Below are 23,760 nucleotides of genomic sequence, written 5' to 3'. Positions count from 1 at the left end.
TGTCGACTCTCCTGGAGCTTCTTCTGCTTCTCAGCTCTTTCTGCTGCAGCTGGGACTGTTTCATGGCCTTTATGTTCATCCATAGTGCAGAGATAACAGATACACTGCTGATCAGTACGACAGAAGATCTTCATCACCTCATCATGACAGGTGCAGATGTTGTCCTGGAGAGTCTTGGAGGGATTCACCAGCTTGTGTTTCTTCAATCCAGGGATGTCATAGTGAGGTTGGAGGTGATTCACACAATAAGATATCAAGCAGAACAAGCAGGACTTGACAGCTTTCATCTTCCTCCCAGTACAGACGTCACAGGCCACATCTTCAGGTCCAGCATCGCAGTGATCAGCAGGAGCAGCTTGAAGTTCAGTTTTTTTCAGATCCTCCACCAACTCTGAAAACATGATGTTTTTCTCCAGTTCAGGCCTCGGTTTGAACTCTTTCCTGCACTGAGGGCAGCTGTAGATTCCCCTCTGATCTTCTCCATCCCAGAAGAATTTAATACAGTTCATACAGTAGCTGTGTCCACAGGGAATAGTCACCGGATCCTTCAGTAGATCCAAACATATGGAACAAGAGTATTTGGATGAATCCATTTTTCTTCCTCACTGCTCTGCATTGTCAGCAGTGATCAGTTCCTGCTCTTTACAGCGCAGCAATTCTACCAAGCCCTCACATTTAAATGGGAGGAACCAGGAAATAACTTTTCATACTGGCAGATCTGAACTTTGTGTTGCGGTAAGGGGAGTGGTTCTCTCCGTTTGCTTTAYGACAGGTCAAAGACAAGTTTGAGTCTACAGTAAAAACATACATTTATCTCACCTTCACCTGCTGCCTCCAGAATTATTTAGTTTTCAGGTTTTGTTGCATTTRTCTCACAAAATCTTTTTTGTGTGTGTATCATGTTACAGATTGAGTAAAAGGCATTGCTACAGGAAGTACGTTTCACTGCTTTAGCTTGTATACACAACCTGCTGCTGTATGTCATGGTTCAAAAGAGTTTATGTTGTTGAAAACTCATATAACAGGTACCAGTTTCTTCTGCTGAAGTATTTGTATTAAATTTATGTTTATTTTTAATAAATTTATTTCTATTTAATCACTCAAAAAAATGTTTTATATAATTAAATATCAGGGGCTGCACAGTGGCGCAGTTGGTAGAGCTGTTGCCTTGCAGCAAGAAGGTTCTGGGTTCAATTCCCGGCCCCGGTCTTTCTGCATGGAGTTTCTGCATGGAGTACTTTATCTCCGGTTTCCTCCCACAGTCCAAAAACATGACTGTTGGGTTAATTGGCCTTTCCAAATTGCCCCTAGGTGTGAGTGTGTGTGTGCATGGTTGTGTGTCCTGTGTGTCTCTGTGTTGCCCTGCGACAGACTGGCAACCTGTCCAGGGTGACCCCGCCTCTCGCCCGGAACGTTAGCTGGAGATGGGCACCAGCAACCCTCCCAACCCCACTGAGGGACAAGCATGCAGGAAAATGGATGGATGGATCACTCAAAGTACCAGAACCTTTACATTCATCTGATTTGTATTTATTTTTACATAATTCTCACAAATTAAATCAGTATAGTCAAGTCAAGAACTCAGTAAGTTAAGGTGAGGTCATTTTATTTATACAGCACATTTTCAGCAACAAGGCAATTTAAAGTGTTTTACATGAATTAAAAAGGAAATACAAACAAGATGAACTCAGACCTTTTTGGCCTTTTTATCAAATACTTTTACTCAGGTTATTTTTTGGATGACCACTTTTACTTGAGTAAGATTAACCAAAATACTAATAACTTAGAATAATTTTCAGCTGTCTACTTGTTATTAATTACACACAGATTAATTATTTCAAGCCTTCATATCTATTGACCATGATTATTTTATGCTTATAGCTAATAAACAGGACATTTAGATTAGAATATTATATCGGACAAAACAAAGATTCTAATACAGAATTATGGACTACATGAAAAGTATGTTTAACACCTGATTTAATTTATTGTCAAAAACGTTACAAATGAGCCTCATCTTATTGGATATGAAATTTTAAAACAATTATTTGGATAAAATCTACGAAGTGCTTTACAATATGCTGCACTTTAAATAACAAAGTTGTTTGGAAAACGTACATAAGAAATCTGCCAAAAAGAGGCATTAATTCAGTGTAGAACCTGCTACAACATGAAGTTGTCAAATATTGTTTTGTGAATTGAAATTATTACTTTAATTAATATGCTTTTAAATTTGGTCCAACCTAAAGATCCTGCATCAGCCAATCACATCTTGGTCCTCTTGGTGTGACACTTAGTACACAGAATCCTGCCATCCACAGGATGACCTTGATATTTATCTACTTCAGATGAAAATGGACGAGCACAGTCCTCACATTGGTAACACTTGATGTGGTAGTTCTTCCCCAGAGCCACCAGTTTCACAGTTTCTTCACTGCCCAGAGCCGGAACAATGGGTTCTTTACAGGTTTCACACTGAGGAGAGAAACGCTTGTGGTAATCCTGTACGCAGTAGGGCTTGTCGTCTTCACCTGCGATAAATGGGAGTCCATCCAGGTTGCAGGAGCAGGTGCTGCACAGGAAGCATCGGACATGGAAGCACTTTCCCATGGCCTTCAGGATACGATCAGTGATTTTCTCTCCACATTTAGAGCAGGGAGGCAGGAAAGTCACATAGCAACATTTACACTCTGGAGAGCCTTCCTTGACATAGAACTGCATGCCCTGCAGGGGGCGATGACAGCTTTTGCAGCAGAAACAGCTGGGGTGGAAGAGTTTGCCCATTGCCTTCAAAGCTGGTTCAGTGCTGGACAGATCCTTGCCACATTTCCCACAAATCTTTGTTGGAATGGAGGTGGGTACAGGTGCTGGTTGGTCTTTGTTGAAGTTTTTGATCAGTTTCTTCATGTTTGGAGAGACACCACCAGCTGGGACTGGGTCTGGACCAGGAGGTAGCGGCACAGATAAAGGTCTGCTCTTCACCCTCCTTTTGTCAGAGGAGGGAAATGACGCCTTGCTGTCCTCCTCTGTTTTATCATCAGAGACGCTGATGCACTCCATCTTCTGCTGAAGCAGTTTCACATCTTTCTCACGGTTCTGAAATCTCTGCTTAAGTTGTTGTCGCATCACCTCAAACTCCGGTTTCTCTGTCCTTTCTGCTTCATTTCGATCTCTTTTATATTTATCGAATAAAATCTTCCTCACCTCATCATGACGAGAGCTGAAGTTCTGCTGGGGCTTCGCTGAAACTTCAACAAGTTTATGTTTACTAAAAGTAAAAGACTCATAATGAGGTTGGATGTGTTTCTCACAAAACGAGGCTAAACAGACCAGACAGGACTTGACAGCTTTCCTCTTCCTCCCACTGCAGACATCACAGGCGACGTCTTCAGGTCCAGCGTAGTAGTGACCAGCCGGAGCTGCTTGTAGTCCAATCTTCTTAAGATCCTCCACCAACTCTGCTAACACAATGTTTTTCACCAGTCCWGGCCTCKTTGGGAACTTTTTCCTGCACTGAGGGCAGCTATAGACTCCTTTTCGATCCTCCCGATCCCAGCAAGATCTGATGCAGTTCATACAGTAGCTGTGTCCACAGGGGATAGTCGCCGGACTCTTCAGGAGATCCAAACAAATACAGCAAGTTAATTTAGCAGAATCCATCTGATCTCTCTGCTGTGGCGTTTCAGCTCAGTAATACTGTGTGACTCTTCCTTTAGGGAAATGAACATGTAACACGTGCCTTTGCTGGAGCTGCCATCAGCCACTCCCATCCGTTTACTTGACAGATGGGAGTGGCTTTTACTGCTGTTATTGGTATTCTACAGGACAGAGGTTGTTGTTGCAGAGTGAACTCCATGATAAGGTAGTGGTGGAAAGTTAAACACGTGATTAAACTCATTAAGACACATCCATCCATTTAATTTCATTTTAATCATTGCATTATAATTAGGGAAATTTACAACAAATGTCTTAAGATACTTTTTAAAAGACCAACATACCTTATTTATACACAGAACTACATAGGCCAACCATTCAGCAGATTCAAATTCAGTAAAATGCATTTCAGTATTTAGAACCACTTTGATATTATGATTCATTATCTTGAATGCTGCATGGAAAGTAAAAGGTTATGTTTTGCAGAATTATTATAACATGTTAAACCAGTTTTCTCTCTATTATTCTAGGACTAGTGAGCTCTCCCTCACTGATGTGTGTCCTGCTGCAAATAGTGTCACTTTTTCTCTGAGTAAAAATTAAAGCGTACATTACAATGTCTAATAGCATTTTTCTGCATATTCAAAGAACAGCCATTCAGTTGTGTTTTATGTATTTATTGCAATAATCATCAAGAAAGTGTAACAGTGACGTTATTAAATGTTATCAAATGCATAACATAGAAAATATATACTCAGAAACAACAGAAGAACACAAGGATAAAAATATTTATCTGTTCATATTGAGCAATACTACCACAATTTTCTATAACTATTTGATTTGTAAGTAATGTTTTCAGGTTCATGAATATAAAAATTGATATACTGTTCTGCTTCTGAATCTTTTTTAATACAAACAAAAAACTTTTCACTCAACATCAACTAACAATATTGTTACTGAACTGAAGATTTCAGTTTTAAATATCAAGCTTGTAGTGTCTGACTGAATGCATGTCGGGACATTTCAGTTGAACCAAAATATATCAGAACTTTTCACCCAGTAAAGTTAAGCAATTTTCTGATCTTGTTGATTCATTCCTACAATCAGTTTAATTGAGAATCTTATATTTGTCCAGTAAAATAAAGACTGTCCTGACTGATGATGATAATTATAGTTCTAATTACAGTTCATCTGCACATGTATCTAAACAACATTTGATCTGACAAAGCAATAAATCTAAAGGTTATTAGTTTAGGAAAATCAAAGTCAGTGATAGCCTCCATGGCTGAACAGAATCAGGAAGAGGCACTACACAAAAAACCTCCAACATTAATAAAACAACAAATAAGATGACAAAGTAGACTCATAAATAATCCAGGAATTTCCAGATATCATGGCTTAATTAAAAGGCCTTTGAGGGTATTAGACAAATGGCCCATAAAGAAACAAAAATATTGTAATCAAGTCATAACATATTAGTAGTGGCATACTTTATATACTTCATTGATTAATTTTAACTCAACTTAAAATAAACTGTAGTAAATTAGCTTTAGTTCTAGCATATCACACAATATTTAAAAGCAGTACTTATTTACATCATAAAGATAGGCTCCCTTCAGCCCATCAAGAGGGCTGCTAATATGATTCATTTTATATACTCCGTTACAACTTCTGTCTTTTGATAGCTATTAAGTGGCCTTTACGCTTACAGCTAAACAAGAAATTGTCTATTCAAAACAAAAGCATAACATGAAGTTGACAATATGTAAAAGTAACTAAAGGGTATTCAGGTCTTATACCTTGTCAGATATTAGTTAACCATTTGCACATTGTAGTCAATATTTTGTCCACATAGTTCCCAGATACCGCAAATGTTCTTATATTTAATCTTGACACTTTTATTATGTTTGTTCTGTATAAATATTGATAAGATGTAGAACAAAAAAGAGTAACATTATTGAATCTACTGTTAGACTCACATGTTATAATGTTGACATCCAGATATGATTATGATATTTTATATTTAAGAATAATTTGGAAATGTATATTTTGGGCTAATTATGCATTTAATCAATCCGTTATTGTTTGATAAAGTAGCAGCAGTTTTTTTCTTTATTATGGTGTGCTTCAGTTCCTCATAATCCTCAATCAAAAGCAGTTGTTCATTTGGTGTGAGATGTGACATATGCAATTTATCTAGTGTAGCATCAATGAATCTGATTGATCTCATTGGTCTGCTGAAGAAATCTGTTCACCTGAATTACTTAAGCCTGGTTTGACGTAGTTGCACGTCCTGAATGTAGCTTAGTCTTTGTGAAACGGATAAATCCAGGATGAACTGATAGTGCTATGTCAAACCTGGCTTTATCTCTTACCCTGGATTTCGTAATCCCACTTTGTGAAACATCGCTCTGATATCTGAGCAGTGAAGCAAGGGCAACAATGAACTCTATAAAGAAACTGAAACTAAAATAAATATTTTAAACAATTGAACCTCAGATCATTGTTGACTGTAGTTTTAATGAACTTAGCAGAGTCTCCATAAAAGTAAGGTCTAACCCCAATAAGTAACGTTCGAGTGAATCTGGTCTGGATTCTGTGGAAGATAGTCATTGTTTCAGAGAAGCTGTAGAGACAGAATAACTGGTGGACCATATACTTAAGTGTTGACAAAGTTGTTACATACTTTGAAACTTTCTACATGACAACATAGCGCTAAGATTTGAGAATATACATTCCTCTGACTTTTCCTCTCTGCTGCTGTTCTTGTATAAATAACTTCTTCTCTCCACTCCATCTCCCTGTAACAGTGAGATGTTCTCTGCTCAGAACCTGATAATCAATAAATCTAGGTGAATAGGAAATGACGGTTCTTCCAATATTTTCATATTCCCCTCAGACAATAAAATAAATATGTTTGGTATTGTGATTTCTATTTTAATTTCCTGAATTCAGCAGTGGATCCGTAATATGGCTGAATTCCAGCATGCAGAGGCTGAGTGAATCTGGTCTGGACTCTGTGGAGGAGAATCATGGTTTTAGAGACGCTGTAGAAACACAGAATACCTGCTCTGTGGTCCAGGTACACTCCTATTCTGGAGGAAACTGGACCTGATACTGGAGTTTTAACTCCACTGTTATAAAATGTGTAACTTTCTGTGTCACAGCATAATAACCAGGACTTGTCATTAAATCCAAATAAACATTCCTTTGACCATCCTGCTCTGCTAATATTCTTGTATGAAACTGCGATATTAACCCCTCCTCCTCTCCACTGAACCTCCCAGTAACAACGTTCATTCAGACTCTCTTTGCTCAGAACTTGATCACAATCAGTGAATCTGTCTGGATGATCAGGATAAGACTGTTGCTGTTCCATTAGTGTTGCTTTTTTGTTTCCTTGAGATAACACCAGCTTCCTATTTGCTGTGTTTGGATCCAGAGTGATTTCTTGTGAATATTTTAAGAACCCAGCTTTGTTCTTTGGTTCTGGTTCTGATTTTGGTTGTAAAACATCCACCACAGGCATGATCAGTTCAATGTTTGTCCATGTGTCTCTCAGGACGTTCTGTAGTTTGTCTCTGAGCTCTGACACATTTGCTGTCACATTCCTAAAGAATCTCAGAGGACAAATCTTGACGCTGGATGAGTGTGTCGACTCACTGAGTGCTGGCAGTGAGGGGTAGTTGAGGAGAAACTGGTTGTGATCCTCTGTGTGTGAGAGCTGCTCCAGCTCAGCGTCTTTCCTCTTCAGCTCACTGATCTCCTGCTCCAGCTTCTYCTGAACATCTTTGACTCGACTCACTTCAGTTTCCTGCTGGGATCTGATCTGCTGCTTCAYMTCAGAGCTTCTTTCCTGGAGGAGACGGATCAGCTCAGTGAAGATCTTCTCACTGTCCTCCACTGCTTTATCAGCAGAGACATTGATGGCCTCCAACTCATGTTGAAGCAGCTTCACATCTTTCTTTTGGTCCTGGATTCTCTGATGGATTTGTTGTCGACTCACCTGGAGCTTCTTCTGCTTCTCAGCCCTTTCTGCTGCAGCTGGGACTGTTTCATGGCCTTTATGTTCCTCCATAGTGCAGAGATAACAGATAGACTGCTGATCAGTACGACAGAAGATCTTCATCACCTCATCATGACGAGAGCAGATGTTGTCCTGGAGATTCTTGGAGGGATTCACCAGCTTGTGTTTCTTCAATCCAGGGACATCATAATGAGGTTGGAGATGATTCCCACAGTAAGAAACCAAACAGACCAAACAAGACTTGACAGCTTTCATCTTCCTCCCAGTGCAGACGTCACAGGCCACATCTTCAGGTCCAGCATAGCAGTGATCAGCTGGAGCAGCTTGGAGTCCAGTCTTCTTCAGATCTTCCACCAACTCTGCGAACATGAAGTTTTTCATCAAGACAAGCCTTGATGAGAACTTTTTCCTGCACTGAGGGCAGCTGTTGATTCTCCTCTGATCTTCTCCATCCCAGAAGTCTTTGATACAGTTCATACAGTAACTGTGTCCACAGGGAATAGTCACCGGATCCTTCAGTAGATCCAAACAAATGGAACAAGAGTATTTATCTGGTTCTATCAGATTTCCTCGTTGTGCCATTTCACTTCTCAACTCTTCAGTAGTTCCCTTCTCTCCTTTTCAGCAATAAGTATATGACAAAAAATAAGTTAAACTTAGTTTAACTTCTTTCTTTTTTTACTCACAGAAGTGCAGAAAGTGGACTTGTCGGTTCTTCAGCTTCACAGTGACTTTGGCATCCGAGGCGAAACACCAGGAAATAAGCTGTCAGACTCTGTGTTTGAGAAATGGGAGTGGTTATCGCTGCATTTTCCAATCCAGGTGAAAGAGCATCTTAAAATGCAGTGTTAGTGTACAACAGTGGCAACTTCATTTTTAACCCTCAGGTTTATTTTTAAGCTTTAGCTGAAACATATTTATTATGTATATGTCATTTGTGAATAAATTGTTGATGTACAATTGGATGAAGTATTTTAATTCCCTTGCACACTTGTCAGTCTTGTGAGAGCAAATAGAAGACACAGTCAGTACTTGAAATATGAGTCACATTGTCTTTAACCTGTTAAACTGGTTGGAGTACTACTGATATGTTGCTGTGACAAACCTCTTCACCTTGGGCAAATGGGTGAATTAATATTTTTCTCCAGGGCAGACCTTGGTATGAAACTCTAACTGCACTGAGGAAGAGTGGATTCTCCTCTGATCTTTTCCATTGTATATGTCTTTAATGCAGTTCAGTTGTAAAACATCAACAAGTCCACGCCTATAGCAAGAAATTGTTTCTAAATAGCTGAGGGTTCAGACCTTTTGTACAAAGCAAAACGTAGAACATGGTGCCAGTTTTTATTTTGCTTATAAAATTCATATTCCATAAAAAATATTCTCAGATGTCCATGTCTACAAGAAAAATTAGAACTGTGAACAATGTACCTAATGGCTTTTCAATGAAAAATTTTAAACTTTTTGATAAAGTTGACTTGAATTTAAATAAAATTATGAATAAATAACTCGAATAATCACAATTAAAACATTATCAAGATATTTTCAAATGTACAGTTCTCAATAAAACATAAAGCGTCCATAGATTCAGTGCTTTTTCAATACAAAATGTTAGCTGCAATTTTGCAACTTAAGGACCCAAATTATTAAATTATTAAGAACAAATCCACAATTCAAAGAAATGAAATATTTTCAAGTAGTCATGTCTACATTTGGACCCGTATTATTCTTTCAAAAGTCTTGTTGTTTTTATATACCTCATTTAAATGTATAAATACAACTAACTCAAAATGAACACATGTTTACAACCCACATCTTGTCATTTTTATGTTTATAAACATCTGAGGATACAATAAGAAGCTTAACATGAGGTAAATAGACAACAGGGTAGGGGTGCACCAATTGCAGTTTTCTGGCCAATCACCGATTACCAATCTTTTTAGAAGCCTAACTTACTGAATCCAATTTTGGCCATTACAATTTTTTTGGCTAGAACTTCGCTCAATATAGCAAGAAAGTTGCTATATTGCTATATTATATCAGTCTTCTTCACTGCAATACATTTTTTTATGTTTAAACACAATTACAAATGTTTTAGTCAAAAGATATAAGTATGAAGTTCTGGCAATAGCATAATCTTTATTCTATTTTCATAGTCTATATTTTGTAAAATATTCTTGTTCTTTAGAGAAAAAAAACAAAGCTGTTGTATTCACAGCAGAAAATCAACCAGCCTCCTTCCACTACTGTAACTCTATTTAACTTTAATAAACTCAGCAGATACCCCAACATCTAAAAGCCAAATCCCAACATGTAGCGGCTGAGTGAATCTGGTCTGGACTCTGTGGATCAGAGTCATGGTTTTAGAGACGCTGTAGAAACACAGAATACCTGCTCTGTGGTCCAGGTACACTCCTATTCTGGAGGAAACTGGACCTGGTACTCGAAGTTTGATATTGTTGTTATAAAACATGTAACTGTTGGTGTCACAACGCAATGCCCAAGATTTGCTGTTAAATCCTAGCATGGCTGCAGTTGACTTTCCTGCTCTGCTGATGTTCTTGTATGAAACTGCTACATAAACTCCTCTTCCTCTCCATTCCACCTCAAAGTAACAACGTCCAGTCAGACTCTCTCTACTCAGAACCTGGTTATAATCAGTGAATCTGTCTGGATGATCAGGATAAGACTGTTGCTGTTCAATTAATGTTACTTTTTTGTTCCCCTCAGATAACAATAGCTTTGTGTTTGCTGTGTTAGGATCCAGAGTGATTTCTTGTGAATATTTTAAGAATCCATCTCTGGTCTTTGGTTCTGGTTCTGATAGTAGAACATCCACCTCATTGACTGCCAGTTCAATGTTTATCCATGTGTCTCTCAGGACGTCCTGTAGTTTGTCTCTGAGCTCTGACACAGCTGCTGTCACGTCCTCAAAGTGTCTCAGAGGATGTTTATTGATGCTGGATGAGTGTGTCGACTCCCTGAGTGCTGGCAGTGAGGGGTAGTTGAGGAGAAACTGGTTGTGATCCTCTGTGTGTGAGAGCTGCTCCAGCTCAGCGTCTTTCCTCTTCAGCTCACTGATCTCCTGCTCCAGCTTCTCCTGAACATCTTTGACTCGACTCACTTCAGTTTCCTGCTGGGATCTGATCTGCTGCTTCACATCAGAGCTTCTTTTCTGGAGGAGACGGATCAACTCAGTGAAGATCTCCTCACTGTCCTCCACTGCTTTATCAGCAGAGACATTGATGGCCTCCATCTCCTGTTGAAGCAGCTTCACATCTTTCTCTTGGTCCTGGATTTTCTGATGGATTTGTTGTCGACTTTCCTGGAGCTCCTTCTGCTTCTCAGCCCTTTCTGCTGCAGCTGGGACTGTTTCATGGCCTTTATGTTCATCCATAGTGCAGAGATAACAGATACACTGCTGATCAGTACGACAGAAGATCTTCATCACCTCATCATGACGAGAGCAGATGTTCTCCTGCAGCTTCTTGGAGGGATCCACCAGCTTGTGTTTCTTCATTACAGGCACATCATAGTGAGGTTGGAGGTGATTCTCACAGTAAGTAACTAGACAGACAAGACACGATTTGACAGCTTTCATCTTCCTCCCAGTGCAGACATCACAGGCCACATCTTCAGGTCCAGCATAGCAGTGATCAGCTGCAGCAGCTTGGACCCCAGTTTTCTTCAGCTCCTCCACTAAATCTGCTAACATGATGTTTTTCACCAGAATGGGTCTTGATACAAACATTTGTCTACACTGAGGGCAGCTGTGGATCCTCCTCTGATCTTCTCCATCCCAGAAGTCTTTAATACAATTCATACAGTAACTATGTCCACAGGGAATAGTCACCGGATCCCTCAGAAGATCCAAACAGATCGAACAAGAATATTTACTTGAATCCATCTGATTTCCTCTTTGATCCATTTCCCTTCTCAACAACACTGATTTTTTTCTTCCTGTAGATGTGTCCCACAAGAAGCCAAACACCAGTTTGTTACTTACTGATCTGCAGCAGTTTGTCTCGTCAGCTCAGTGATCTACCGAACCTAAAGCTTTCAGCTGACTTTTATGGGAGGAACCAGGAAATGCAGCAGTAAAGCTGAACTTTGTGCTGAACAGAAGGGAGGAGCTTCACAGCAGTTGTTGGGAGGGGCAGAGGATCTCCAACGACTTTAGATTGTTGCTGCATTTCTCACTTCCCTTCCTGCTTTTTAAACTTTATTATTCTGACTCTGACTTTAGCATTGAATTGACAATATTTTTGAAATATCTTTTCTGCATTGATTTTGTCAAATGATGAAATATATTTAAAAAAATATATCCAGTTAATTCCAGTCCAGCTGCTATTTTAAAATGCTGCAATGTCAAAAAAACGAAATGATCAGAAATCTCTACACCATCTTAAGACATGCTGCATATCATGAATCTGAGCACTCAGTCCAAATGACCCCCGTCCATTATGCTGAAGAGTCATTTTGACATACTAAATAGAAAAATTAAGGTTTTCAAACAAAAACCTTAATTTTTCATTAAGGGTTGATGAGCTTCTGCAGCACATCAAACTTAAGAGTGATGACAGGAAAACAAAATTAACAATGAGTTATAAATCAATGGTTCACCAAGTTAAAGACATTACTGCATATAAACTTTGACCTATGTTATGTCATATGGGTATAGCAAAACATTTTCAAATGACTTAACTGTTGATTTTGATTGTTTCAGTAGCAGATTGTAATGGACGTCTCATTTTTATTATGTTGTGCTACTCTCTCTACTTCTCTGACTTGTATAAAAGAATAAGAACACGTTCAGCTCAGGTTCTACTGTGGACCTTCGTTAAGTGCATATATTTTTACTGAAAAACAAAACCATTTGATATTTTGCAGCCTTTCTGACCTACCCAGTTTAAATCTTGTATTTAAATCCTTTTTTTTGGTTAAAACTCATCATAAAAACAAAACTGCAGTCTTTTATAATATTGTTTAATACATAAACATACCATTAAAACATTTTACTTTTACATAGTTTTGTAGTTTTAGTTACATCAACTTATATTCACACATTTCTTGACCTGGAAATCCCTTTCACACAAACAACAAAAGCAAGGTTGAACAGGGGAAAGTCATTCATCTTCTGTAATGAGGAGTGATGTGAAATGAGGGATCAGACTCAAACTATATCCTCAAACTAATCCATATTATAAACAGTGAACTTTGCTCAATACAGTAAACTGTCAACCAATAAAGTTCAACATATGAAGGAGGAAATTCTGAGTTAAAGCTACAACTTTTATAGTTTAAAACTGAAAAAGACAAAAGTTGTAGCTGAAATGTACAGTTCTTGTATGAAACGTCAACATAAACTAATCTTCCTCTCATCTCCACATCCCAATAACAAGAACCAGTCAGACTCTCTGCTCAGGATCTGAAACCAAAAACCAGTGAATCTGTCTGGATGATCAGGATGAGACTGTTCTTCTTCCATTCTTGTAACTTTTCTGTTCCCCTCAGACAATAACAGAAACATGTTGACAGTATTTGGATCCAGAGTGATTTCTTGTGAATATTTTAAGAAGTCATCTCTGCTCTTTGGTTCTGGTTCTGCTGCAGTTGGGACTGCTTCATGACCCTTAAGTTCACCCATAGTGCAGAAATAACAGATACACTGCTGGTCAGTACGACGGAAGATCTTCATCACCTCATCATGAAGAGGGCGGATGTTCTCCTAGAGCTTAGCAGAAACCTGAAGCAGTGGGTCAAGTTGGAGTCTTTTTCAGACTCCAGGACTCAGTATGAACTCTGTCCTTCATGGAGGACAGATGTGGTTTCTCCTTTGATCTTCCCAGAAGTAGAGAAGTTTGTTCATGTCTTCGTCGTCTCCAGACTTGATTACTGTAATGAACTTCTCTTTGGGATTCCTAGGAAAAACATACAAAAATTAGAGTAAGTACAGAACAGTGCTGCAAGGACCCTGATGAGAGTACCTTGACATGAAACCCATAATTTCCATTTTTCATTCTCTCCACTGACTTCCTGTCCCGCTAATATCTACAAGATCTCCCCTGTTTTACTGTCTTTATGCGAATGCACCATTTTACTTAAAGTAAGTTTGTCTTGGTCTTCTCTGGACTTGATTACTGTATTTTCACTTACAGTAAGAAACACTGAGAGGAATGGCCAAGTGTGGAGCTAAATTGAGGGTGGAAGAGCACCTCTGATCGGGACCAAAGAAACACAGTTGACCACTTAAAGACTTTGTCATCATATTTAGTGACTTTTCAGACCCTCTTTTTCAAAAGAGCGACTAGCTAAAATATCAAACCACTTTTTTCTGTTATTAAAGACTTTTATGACGACGTGTGAAAGCTGCAATAAGTCTGCAGAAACTGTCCTGAGTGAGCAGTTCGGGTTGCAGTGAGTCCCTCCCACTGAGACTGCAGTCAGCATCAGTCAGCTGTCCTGCAGCAAACCGCCTGCAGTCAGAGCAGACAGGGAACCCATTCTACTCTGTCACACATTGCAAAGGAATCACATATATGAGCAAAGCTGAGAAAAGTCACCAATACTGACCATGCTTGCTATTCCAAATCCACACTAACCATGGAGACTTGTCTCTGTTTATAATGACCAAATGCAGTGCTGTGTGACAGACATCAACCAAGCTGTAATGTTTGTAACCAATAGGAAAATATAACTGCAGTAGCAACTGTTCAACCAAAGAGGGCAGCACTGAGATGGTTTTAGGCAAACTGTTGCAGAATTAAAGAAGTTGCAATGATAATAGTACAATTTGCAAAATAACAAAAATAGCCCACTTAAGTTCCAATTTATACAACTTATCTGCAAAAAAGGTAAATTTTTGATTTAGTTACCCTGTAAAATCTCCTCACTCTTGAATGTCATCATTCACTCTCCATTCCTGTAACACAGGGGTGTCCAAAGTCGGTCCTCGAGGCCCGGCATCCTGCATGTTTTAGTTTTCCCCCCAGTTGTAGTAACCTCCTCAGCAAGTCAATGTTCTCCTTAGGCCTTCTAACGAGCCATCATTTGACGCAGGTGTGCTAAACCAGGGAGAGACTAAAACATGCAGGAAGCCGGCCATCGAGGACCGACTTTGGACACCCCTGTTCTAACGTGAACCTCCTTCATATTCCCAGGATTTCCACCCACACCATAATCAACTGGGTTGTTTCCTGCCCTGTACCTTGACTGTGATATACTGCTTTTTCTTTGTATCTGGTGTTTTTCCATGTTCTCCTTTTAAACAAAACATCCTGTTTTAATACTTAATCTGTAAGGGTCTTTTTATAGTTTATTATACTTGCAGTTCAATTTGCATTTGATTGTTGAACATCACAATTTCAGTAAATATGAAGTGAATTATCAATAAAACTCATTATTATTATTAATAATAAAGTTAGTGCAGTAWATGTGTTCCCATGTAATAAGTCACCAGATCCTTCAGTAGATCCAAACAGATCTGATTCCTCTCTGAGTAACCCTGAATGTCTCAGGTTTTTCTTCCTTTTAGCAATCAAACTCCAGTTTGTTACTGATCTGCAGCAGTTTGTGTGATCAACTCAGTGATTTTACTGATATTAAAGCTTTCAGAGAGACACGAAGGAACCAGGAAATGCAGCAGCAGAGCTGAACTCAGTGTTTGAACACAATGGAGGAGCTTAACGCAGCTACGTTTGGGCGGGGCAAATTATCTGCAAGGACTTCAGACTGCTGCTGCATTTCTCGCATTTTTAACATTTTTCTTCAGACTTTGGTCTCAGGTGTATATTTATTTTTATACAGCATTGCTCTTACTACATAACACACATAAAAAGTCCATCCATCGTCAACTTCAGCTTACTATTAAATTAGTTAAAAACTTTTCTTTCTAAGAAAACACAACAGATGACATCAAGCCAGTGACTTGCAGCAATAACTCCTCATTAATGAGCATTTAACAACCGGACTGTTGATTGCATTGAGCTGCTGGCGCTGTAGAAATCTCTCTGAGCATTTATGCAGTGACAGCAAACAGGAAAACTCATAAAGAGATAAGCCTCCAGGAGAACCAGAACTGGTCTGGGAGTGCCTTCTCTGTGAAAGACAAGTAAGAAGTTAATGGCTGCATTAGCCTCCTTTAGCTAACATTCTGTTAGAAGCTATAGCTAGCCTATTAGCTGAAGCTAGCATGCTATCTACCTTTACATGGCAAATTTTATCTGCAGTAGCTAACACGTTAGCTACTGCAGATGTTATCTTGAGATAAATGTTGAAGTGGCGTCTGTACTTTAGCTGGTAGATGCATTAGAAACAAGGTGGAGACTCATTACTTTCTGTGGAGACTTTTATTAGCATTGAAGTTGGGAAAAAATAAAGCAATAAGAAAATATTTGATAAAGTATAAACTTATCAAATGAAATAAAAAACATTTTCAAGTCATTTGTATGCTTCTCTCACACATTGGAGGAAATAAAAAAAATTGACATGCTGAAAATATGAATCATAAATTCTAACCTGTTAGATTTGAACAGCAATATTGGAGTAAGACACAGTACTTGATATGTAGCCTATTTAAAAACAATGAAGTTTTACACACAAAATCCACATGAACACTGACATATGATTGAAAATTAAACATTTTTCTTCGTTGATTTTTGTTTTCAGCAGATGTGAATATTTCAAAGCAGAAATACTGTTGATGATTTTCTTTTTTCTATTATTTAAAAGTCAATTAAAATGTACATAATCTATTGAAATGYATGTTCGTTCTGTCCTGTAYCATAGCTAAGTATTTTGTTGCGATTCTTTGCGTTGCTGTTCTACTCAGCTATTTTGATCTCTGCGGAGTCTCCCAGGTCAAAAAGTCGGACGCCAACATGTAGAGGTTGAGTGAATCTGGTCTGGACTCTGTGGAGGAGAGTCATGGTTTCAGAGACGCTGTAGAAACACAGAATACCTGCTCTGTGGTCCAGGTACACTCCTATTCTGGAGGAAACTGGACCTGATACTGGAGTTTTAACTCTGTTGTGCAAAGATGTATAACCCCTTGTGTAACAACTTAACACCCAAGATTTGTCATTGAATCCAAACACACATTCATCTGAAGTCCCGTCTCTACTGATGTCCTTGTAGGAAACAGAAACGTGGATTGCTTCAGCTCTTCTCTCCACCTCCCAGTAACAACGTCCAGTCAGACTCTGGACGCTCAGAACTTGATCATAAAATGTGAATCTGTCTGGATGATGAGAAAAAGATTGTTGTTGTTTCATTATTGTTACTTTTTTGTTCACCTCAGTTAATAACAGATGAGTGTGTGCTGAATTTGGATCCAGAGTGATTTCTGTTGAATATTTTAAGATTTCAGTTCTGGTCTTTGGTTCTGGTTCTGACAGTACAACATCCACATCAGTGACCATCACTGAGATGTTTGTCCATGAGTCTCTCAGGAYGTCCTGTAGTTTGTCTCTGAGCTCTGACACAGCTGCTGTCAAGTCCTCAAAGTGTCTCAGAGGACGGATGTTGATGCTGGATGAATGTGTCGACTCMCTGAGTGCTGGCAGTGAGGGGTAGTTGAGGAGAAACTGGTTGTGATCCTCTGTGTGTGAGAGCTGCTCCAGCTCAGCGTCTTTCCTCTTCAGCTCACTGATCTCCTGCTCCAGCTTCTCCTGAACATCTTTGACTCGACTCACTTCAGTTTCCTGCTGGGATCTGATCTGCTGCTTCACCTCAGAGCTTCTTTCCTGGAGGAGACGGATCAGCTCAGTGAAGATCTCCTCACTGTCCTCCACTGCTTTATCAGCAGAGACATTGATGGCCTCCACCTCCTGTTGAAGCAGCTTCACATCTTTCTCCTGGTCCTGGATTCTCTGCTGGATTTGTTGCCGACTCTCTTGGAGCTCCTTCTGCTTCTCAGCTCTTTCTGCTTCTGCAGAGATGGTTTCATAACCATCCATCAACATCTTCATCACCTCATCATGACAAGAGCAGATGCTCTCCATGAGAGTTTTGGAGGGATTCACCAGCTTGTGTTTTTTAAAAGCAGGAGATTCATAATGAGGCTGAAGATGATTCTCACAGTAAGTAATCAAACAGACCAGACAGGACTTGACAGCTTTCATCTTCCTCCCAGTGCAGACATCACAGGCCACATCTTCAGGTCCAGCATAGCAGTGATCAGCTGTAGCAGCTTGGAGTCCAGTTTTCTTCAGATTATCCACCAACTCTGCTAACAGCACATTTTTCACCAAGACAGGTCTCAGTTTGGATTTCTGTCTGCACTGAGGGCAGCTGTAGACTCCCCTCTGATCTTCTCCATCCCAGAAATCTTTAATACAGTTCATGCAGTAGCTGTGTCCACAAGGGATAGTCACCGGATCCTTCAGTATATCCAAACAGATGGAACAGGAGAATGTTATGGAATCCATCTGATTTCCTGGCTGCTCCATTTCAGCTCTGAGTAACTCTGGGATCTTTCAAAGCAACTAAAAGTGTATCGAAGACAAACCCTCGCCTTTTCTTGTGCTCCTGAACTTTGCCTGACGCTGAATATTCTGATCTTTTGTCTTTCAGATTGTTAAAGGGGAAGAACCAGGAAATGGGCTGTTTGAACTTGACTCTCTGTTTGAGTGGTTGAACTGGTTATACTAGATCTTTCTTCCTGGGAAATGAAACAGTGTTTTGTCTATGGTTTTAATCATTTAAATCTTTAGTTTTTCACCCAACAGTGATAAAGCAACAAAGTTAATGTGTCTGTAAATCCCTCTTTATTAAAAAACAGTAAAAATGAAGCCCCGGTTTACAGACCAGCTGCTTCATTCATATTTTGAATTTGAAACCTTTACCCTGGTTTCTGTCTTTTACTGCCATCTAATGTTTAGAAGTATTACATACACGTTACTAAAAGTTGTGTTTTTTAAGTATCAGAGGTAGATTATGCATGTTTGTTGAAACCAACTAGGCAACCAACATCGGGATCTGTGAAACTCACCACTCTGAATGTTATGAGAACTTGGCTGTATCCTTCAAAACCCATTTATGTTTCAGCATCAGGGTGTATAGAGAGGATGTGTCGCAGCAAGTAAGGTCCCATTAGGGCTTACCGCTCCAGAGTTATTAAGCACCAAAGATTATTATTTTAATTTATTTTTTTCTGACTTTTGACCCCTTCCACCTGGAAGTGTAATATGTTTGTAAATAATATATTAAAAAGTAGTAAAAACAACTTTTACAAATAAGGTACTTAATTCACGTGTTGAATGTCCAATAACCTTTACCTTATTTTTTTTGCCGTACACTGCCATCTAGTGTTCATTTGAAGGTACTAGACAAAATTCATGAAAGATTCTGCTAATATGTTTTTTCAGTCTTTTACAGTCATGAAAAAATATCAGTAAACATCAGTTTTTCTTTTATTTGATGCATTCAGAAATTTCAATCTAAAATTTTTATTTTTTTCTTGAGAATAGGTTGCTGTTTGTCTTCTTATTGCCAATATTACACTATAGCAAATTCTGAAACAATATTACAGATGAGACCTTTTCTTACACGCTGCATTAAATGTTTAAATATTAAAGATAATTCTTAGATGTTCCTGATGCAAATTAGACCTGAGGGTAAACATTTCAGGATTTTCTAATCTGCACCAATTCAGTCCTAAAGCTGGATGTAAATAAGTAAAAATATATATTTGATAATCGATACATAAACATGATTTGCTCAAAAAATAAGCAGCAATAGAATAATACAGCGAACATGAATCACAAAGAATAAATAATTTCCGAACAATTGTTTTGGTTCTAATTAAAAACAATAAAATCAGTCATACCAAAATAGTGATTTTCTACTAAAGACAAAAATCTGTTCACAAGAAAAAATTTAGCAGTGAAGACATGACTGTTACAAAGCATTCAAACTATCTATAATTAAGACAAAAGTCTATATTTATCACATAGACTTTTGTTTTATAGTTTTTACGATTAGTTTGTAAACCATATCTACAGACTGAACAGTTCACACAATCATTACTTGACGATTGTTTTGCATAATCTTTAATGAAAAACATCCATTAATAGGGGTTATCATCGTAGTCCTAAAGAAGGAAGAGCTGGGAAAATTATTACTGAGAAGGTCCACAGAAATATGAGAGCATTTTAAAACTAAATCATTGTTTTTGCATTGAAATTTGTCCATTTTTGTAAGGAGACTGTTTCTAATCTAACTCTAAACCCAAGTCGAATAATCTCGTTAAAAATTTCAAACAATTTGACTGTGTTAGTTCTGTATTACCGAGAGTCATTACTGTCCAGAAAAAACAACAGATGACCTGGACTTATGTTGATTAAGTTTGATTTTAAAACATTACATATTTGCTCCACCTTTAATTTCTTTCTTCTTGTCAGTCTGTATTTAAATCCAAGATATTACAGTTTTTCTTGTGACTCTATAATCATTTAGAGTGATACAGTTTGGCTTTATTTTATTAATATTAAGCATAATAAAATCCTCCTATCAAGAGGAGCTAACCAAATTCTAGAAGCCAAGTTAGTTTATCTTTATCCAATAAAATAATGACTAATGTCCTGATCGATGATCATCATAATAACCACAGTTTTGATCAGCTCATCTGCACTTGAACATTTGGTCTGACAAAGCAATAAATGTAAATGTATTGAGTTTCTGTGAATCTGTTCTGCCGTGGTAGCCTCCATGGCAGAAACCAAGCAAACTCCAAAATAAACAGAGACAAAGCAACAAAGCTCCTTCTGCTTCTCAGCTCTTTCTGCTGCAGCTGGGACGGTTTCATGGCCTTTATGTTCATCCATAGTGCAGAGATAACAGATACACTGCTGATCAGTACGACAGAAGATCTCCAACACCCTATTATGATGAGAGCAGATGTTCTCCTGGAGAGTCTTGGACAGATTCACCAGCTTGTGTTGCTTTAATGGTGGAACATTGTAGTGAGGTTGGAGGTGATCCTCACAATAAGAAACCAAACAAACCAGACAGGACTTGACAGCTTTCATCTTCCTCCCAGTGCAGACATCACAGGCCACATCTTCAGGTCCAGCATAGCAGTGATCAGCTGGAGCTGCTTGGACCCCAGTTTTCTTCAGCTCCTACACTAAATCAGCTAACATGAGGTTTTTCAACAGAATGGGTCTTGATACAAACATTTGTCTACACTGAGGGCAGCTGTACTTTCCATTTTTATCTTCTCCATCCCAGAAGTCTTTGATACAGTTCATACAGTAACTGTGTCCACAGGGAATAGTCACCGGATCCTTGAGAAGATCCAAACAAATGGAACAGGAGATTTTACTTGAATACATATGATTTCCTCTCTGAGCCATTTCATTTCTCAACAACACTGATTTTATTCTTCCTGTAGATGTGTCCCACAAGAAGCCAAACACCAGTTTGTTATATACTGATCTGCAGCAGTTTGTCTCGTCAGCTCAGTGATCTACCGAACCTAAAGTTTTCAGCTGAGTTTCATGGGAGGAACCAGGAAAAGCAGCAGTAAAGCTGAACTCTGTGCTGAACAGAAGGGAGGAGCTTCACAGCAGTTGTTGGGAGGGGCAGAGGATCTCCAAAGACTTCATACTGCTGCTGCATTTCTCACTTCACTTCCTGTTTTGTAAACATTTCAGTTCAGACTCTGACTTTGGTCTCCAGTCGACCATAATCATCGTTATATTTATTGATCTATTCATCATTGGTCCTATTAGCTTAATTCACTGTAAACAGTGTCATTGTTATTCATTTGTGTGACTAACAGATCTTTTACATTTTGTACTTGTAAAAGATTTGTTGCACAGTAAAGATCTTAAAGATCTAAGTGAATTATTGATCAATGAAGTTTTTACGTTTGAAAATATTTAACTACATCCATCCATTTTCTTACACCCTTGTTCCTTAATGGGGTCAGGAGGGTTGCTGGTGCCTCTCCAGCTAGCGTACCGGKCGAGAGGCGGGGTCACCCTGGACAGGTCGCCAGTCTGTCGCAGGGCAACACAGAGACAAACAACCATGCACACATACACTCACACCTAGGGGCAATTTGGAGAGGCCAATTAACCTGACAGTCATGTTTTTGGACTGTGGGAGGAAACTGGAATACCTGGAGAAAACCCACCATGCACAGGGAGAACATGCAAACTCCATGCAGAAAGACCGGGGCCGGGAACTGAACCCAGAACCTTCTTGCTGCAAGGCAACAGCTCTACCAACTGTGCCACTGTACAGCCCCTATTTATATTTAACTCTATAAATAGACACAAACTGCTCTATTTATAGTTAAATAGAGATATTTAACTCTATAAAAGATTTTTCTGTTGCATTAAAAGATTAAATCAGTAAAATCAACTGATTTCTTGCATAAAATAAATGTTACAGTAACAGATGTATTAATTTACTATAATTAAACAGTGAAACATTCATTAGATAATTTGAACATCTCAACAGTAGCTACACATCAGAGGTGGATTATGCATTTCTGTCRGTTTGTGAAACTTACTGTCCTAAACATTATGARGATCCAAACAAACTRAACAAGAWMRTTTCATTGAATCCATCTGATTTCYATGTTGTGCCACGTTAACTTCCAGCAGCGTTGTACGTTTCAGGTTACTACGATCATAAATTTGYATGTCTGAGTCAAACCTCAGATTTATTATCTGTCACAGAAATGCAGGCRGAGATATAAATGCTCATCTATGTTCAGGAAGAAGTAGATATTACTAATCATGTCTGYTTTTTATATCACATAAAAGCTTAAAKGTTTTACTCTTGTTARCTTTTGGAAAGGAATGTTGCTAATTTAGTTTGTAATTAAGAATATTGTTTACAAATACATCCTCCTTAAAAAACACCTCATTTTCTTTCTCGAAAACAAATTACATTACATTACATTACATTAAGTACCTGTTTTAACAACTTAGAAGAACTGATACATTCACCTGAGTTTGTCAAGGGATGGTGTGGAAAGATATTTGCTCACTTTGTGTAAACATTGTTGTACAAAACCTGCCAGACAGGTTTTGTTCCTGTTAGTCGTTTTAAATGACCCAGAGATCTGCATTTGACACAGATGTTAAAGTTTTATTAGTATTCAATGCTCAACATATTTTATTTCAAAATAGAAACTTATCAATTTCTCATTATATTACAGAATACAGAAAACATTTGGACATTTGGATATAATTCTTTATCTGTACTTTTATCACTTTACTATACTTTGCTCTCTTTGTTTTCCAGCTTCACTCTGTGCTGGAATTGTCTGACTAGTAAGGGAATGTAATGCAAGTTTGTATTGTTGGGGGAAAACAGACAAGAGATAATTCATTTTGTTTGAGACTTACAATAAATTTTTTTAATCAACTTACAATTACAGGTTATAGCAGATAGCTACAATAAGGCACAAGAAAAAAACGAGAAAAACCTGGTTGTTCTAATGGTGATTTTAACGAACGTGATGTTTCTAATCTTTTTCCAAACCTTCCATAATATGTGATATGTCCAACACAATGCTGAAAACGTGGATAAATGATTTGGTGCTGAATCTATTTCGTCCTCTTATCAAACATATCTTTTGAATCTGAAAAAGGAGAAACCTCCTGTTAAGGACATTCAGTGGTGAACATCTGATGACCTAAGGTCAAGTTTTGAATCTACTGTCTGGGAAATGTTTTTCATATGTTTGATTTTACAATCAAATGTATGGAGAATATTTGATTGTCAAAATTAGTCGAAGTAAAAGCTCAGCCCTTATCTTTTTCTGAGAGAGATGTGGGTGAACAATGGAATAACAGGCCAAGATGCATTAAAATATTAAAAATAATTGGTAAATATTTATGTGGTAAAATAGGCCTTAGGACTAACAATACAGGATTATCTACCCTGCACCAATTAAGTGTAATGGGCTATATCTCATGCATGTGATAAGGAAATATTGATTTCTGTCATTACAGATTTAGACTTGACTTGGAAAATATGACTTATTAGCAAGTCTGGTTCAACCTGAACTCCCACTGTTACATATGCTGGAGTTTGAGAACCATCAACAAGCAACTTCC

General features: G+C 38.3%; 6 protein-coding genes and 1 pseudogene across 6 annotated transcripts in view; all 7 read right to left on the bottom strand.

The window, feature by feature from the left end:
* LOC103480893 (E3 ubiquitin/ISG15 ligase TRIM25-like) overlaps nt 1–626 on the bottom strand; it is a 33,222-nt gene extending 32,596 nt beyond the window's left edge. The window contains exon 1 of the mRNA XM_017310349.1: nt 1–626. Coding sequence (XP_017165838.1) covers nt 1–593 — 593 coding nt within the window. The 5' untranslated portion in view covers nt 594–626.
* Nucleotides 627–2,010: 1,384 nt separating this feature from the next.
* LOC103480894 (zyxin-like) lies at nt 2,011–3,576 on the bottom strand. The gene has a single exon (XM_008436096.2). It carries the CDS (start codon nt 3,574–3,576, stop codon nt 2,266–2,268), a length of 1,311 nt encoding a protein of 436 aa, XP_008434318.1. The 3' UTR covers nt 2,011–2,265.
* Nucleotides 3,577–4,369: 793 nt separating this feature from the next.
* Nucleotides 4,370–8,413, bottom strand: LOC103480828 (tripartite motif-containing protein 16-like). The gene has a single exon (XM_008436012.2). It carries the CDS (start codon nt 8,261–8,263, stop codon nt 6,587–6,589), a length of 1,677 nt encoding a protein of 558 aa, XP_008434234.1. The 5' UTR covers nt 8,264–8,413; the 3' UTR covers nt 4,370–6,586.
* Nucleotides 8,414–9,201: 788 nt separating this feature from the next.
* Nucleotides 9,202–11,738, bottom strand: LOC103480826 (tripartite motif-containing protein 16-like). The gene has a single exon (XM_008436011.2). It carries the CDS (start codon nt 11,607–11,609, stop codon nt 9,936–9,938), a length of 1,674 nt encoding a protein of 557 aa, XP_008434233.1. The 5' UTR covers nt 11,610–11,738; the 3' UTR covers nt 9,202–9,935.
* A 4,644-nt stretch (nt 11,739–16,382) lies between these two features.
* LOC103480825 (tripartite motif-containing protein 16-like) lies at nt 16,383–18,220 on the bottom strand. Its single transcript, XM_008436010.2, has one exon. It carries the CDS (start codon nt 18,127–18,129, stop codon nt 16,504–16,506), a length of 1,626 nt encoding a protein of 541 aa, XP_008434232.1. The 5' UTR covers nt 18,130–18,220; the 3' UTR covers nt 16,383–16,503.
* Nucleotides 18,221–19,748: 1,528 nt separating this feature from the next.
* LOC103480895 (E3 ubiquitin/ISG15 ligase TRIM25-like) lies at nt 19,749–21,246 on the bottom strand (annotated as a pseudogene).
* A 1,826-nt stretch (nt 21,247–23,072) lies between these two features.
* Nucleotides 23,073–23,760, bottom strand: part of LOC103480896 (E3 ubiquitin/ISG15 ligase TRIM25-like) — a 3,708-nt gene continuing 3,020 nt past the window's right edge. The window contains exon 2 of the mRNA XM_008436097.1: nt 23,073–23,092. Coding sequence (XP_008434319.1) covers nt 23,073–23,092 — 20 coding nt within the window. The remainder of the gene's footprint in view (nt 23,093–23,760) is intronic.

Source organism: Poecilia reticulata, linkage group LG18 (assembly GCF_000633615.1).
Source record: "Poecilia reticulata strain Guanapo linkage group LG18, Guppy_female_1.0+MT, whole genome shotgun sequence".
In the NCBI taxonomy this organism is placed as follows: Eukaryota; Metazoa; Chordata; class Actinopteri; order Cyprinodontiformes; family Poeciliidae; genus Poecilia; species Poecilia reticulata.
The sequence above is the reverse complement of the archived record's forward strand: the minus strand, read 5'-3'. Positions and strand labels throughout refer to the sequence as shown.

Excerpts from the sequence above, each read along its gene's own strand:
- LOC103480826 (XM_008436011.2), bottom strand. The coding sequence starts at position 11,609 with ATGGATCAAAGAGGAAATCAGATGGATTCAAGTAAATATTCTTGTTCG.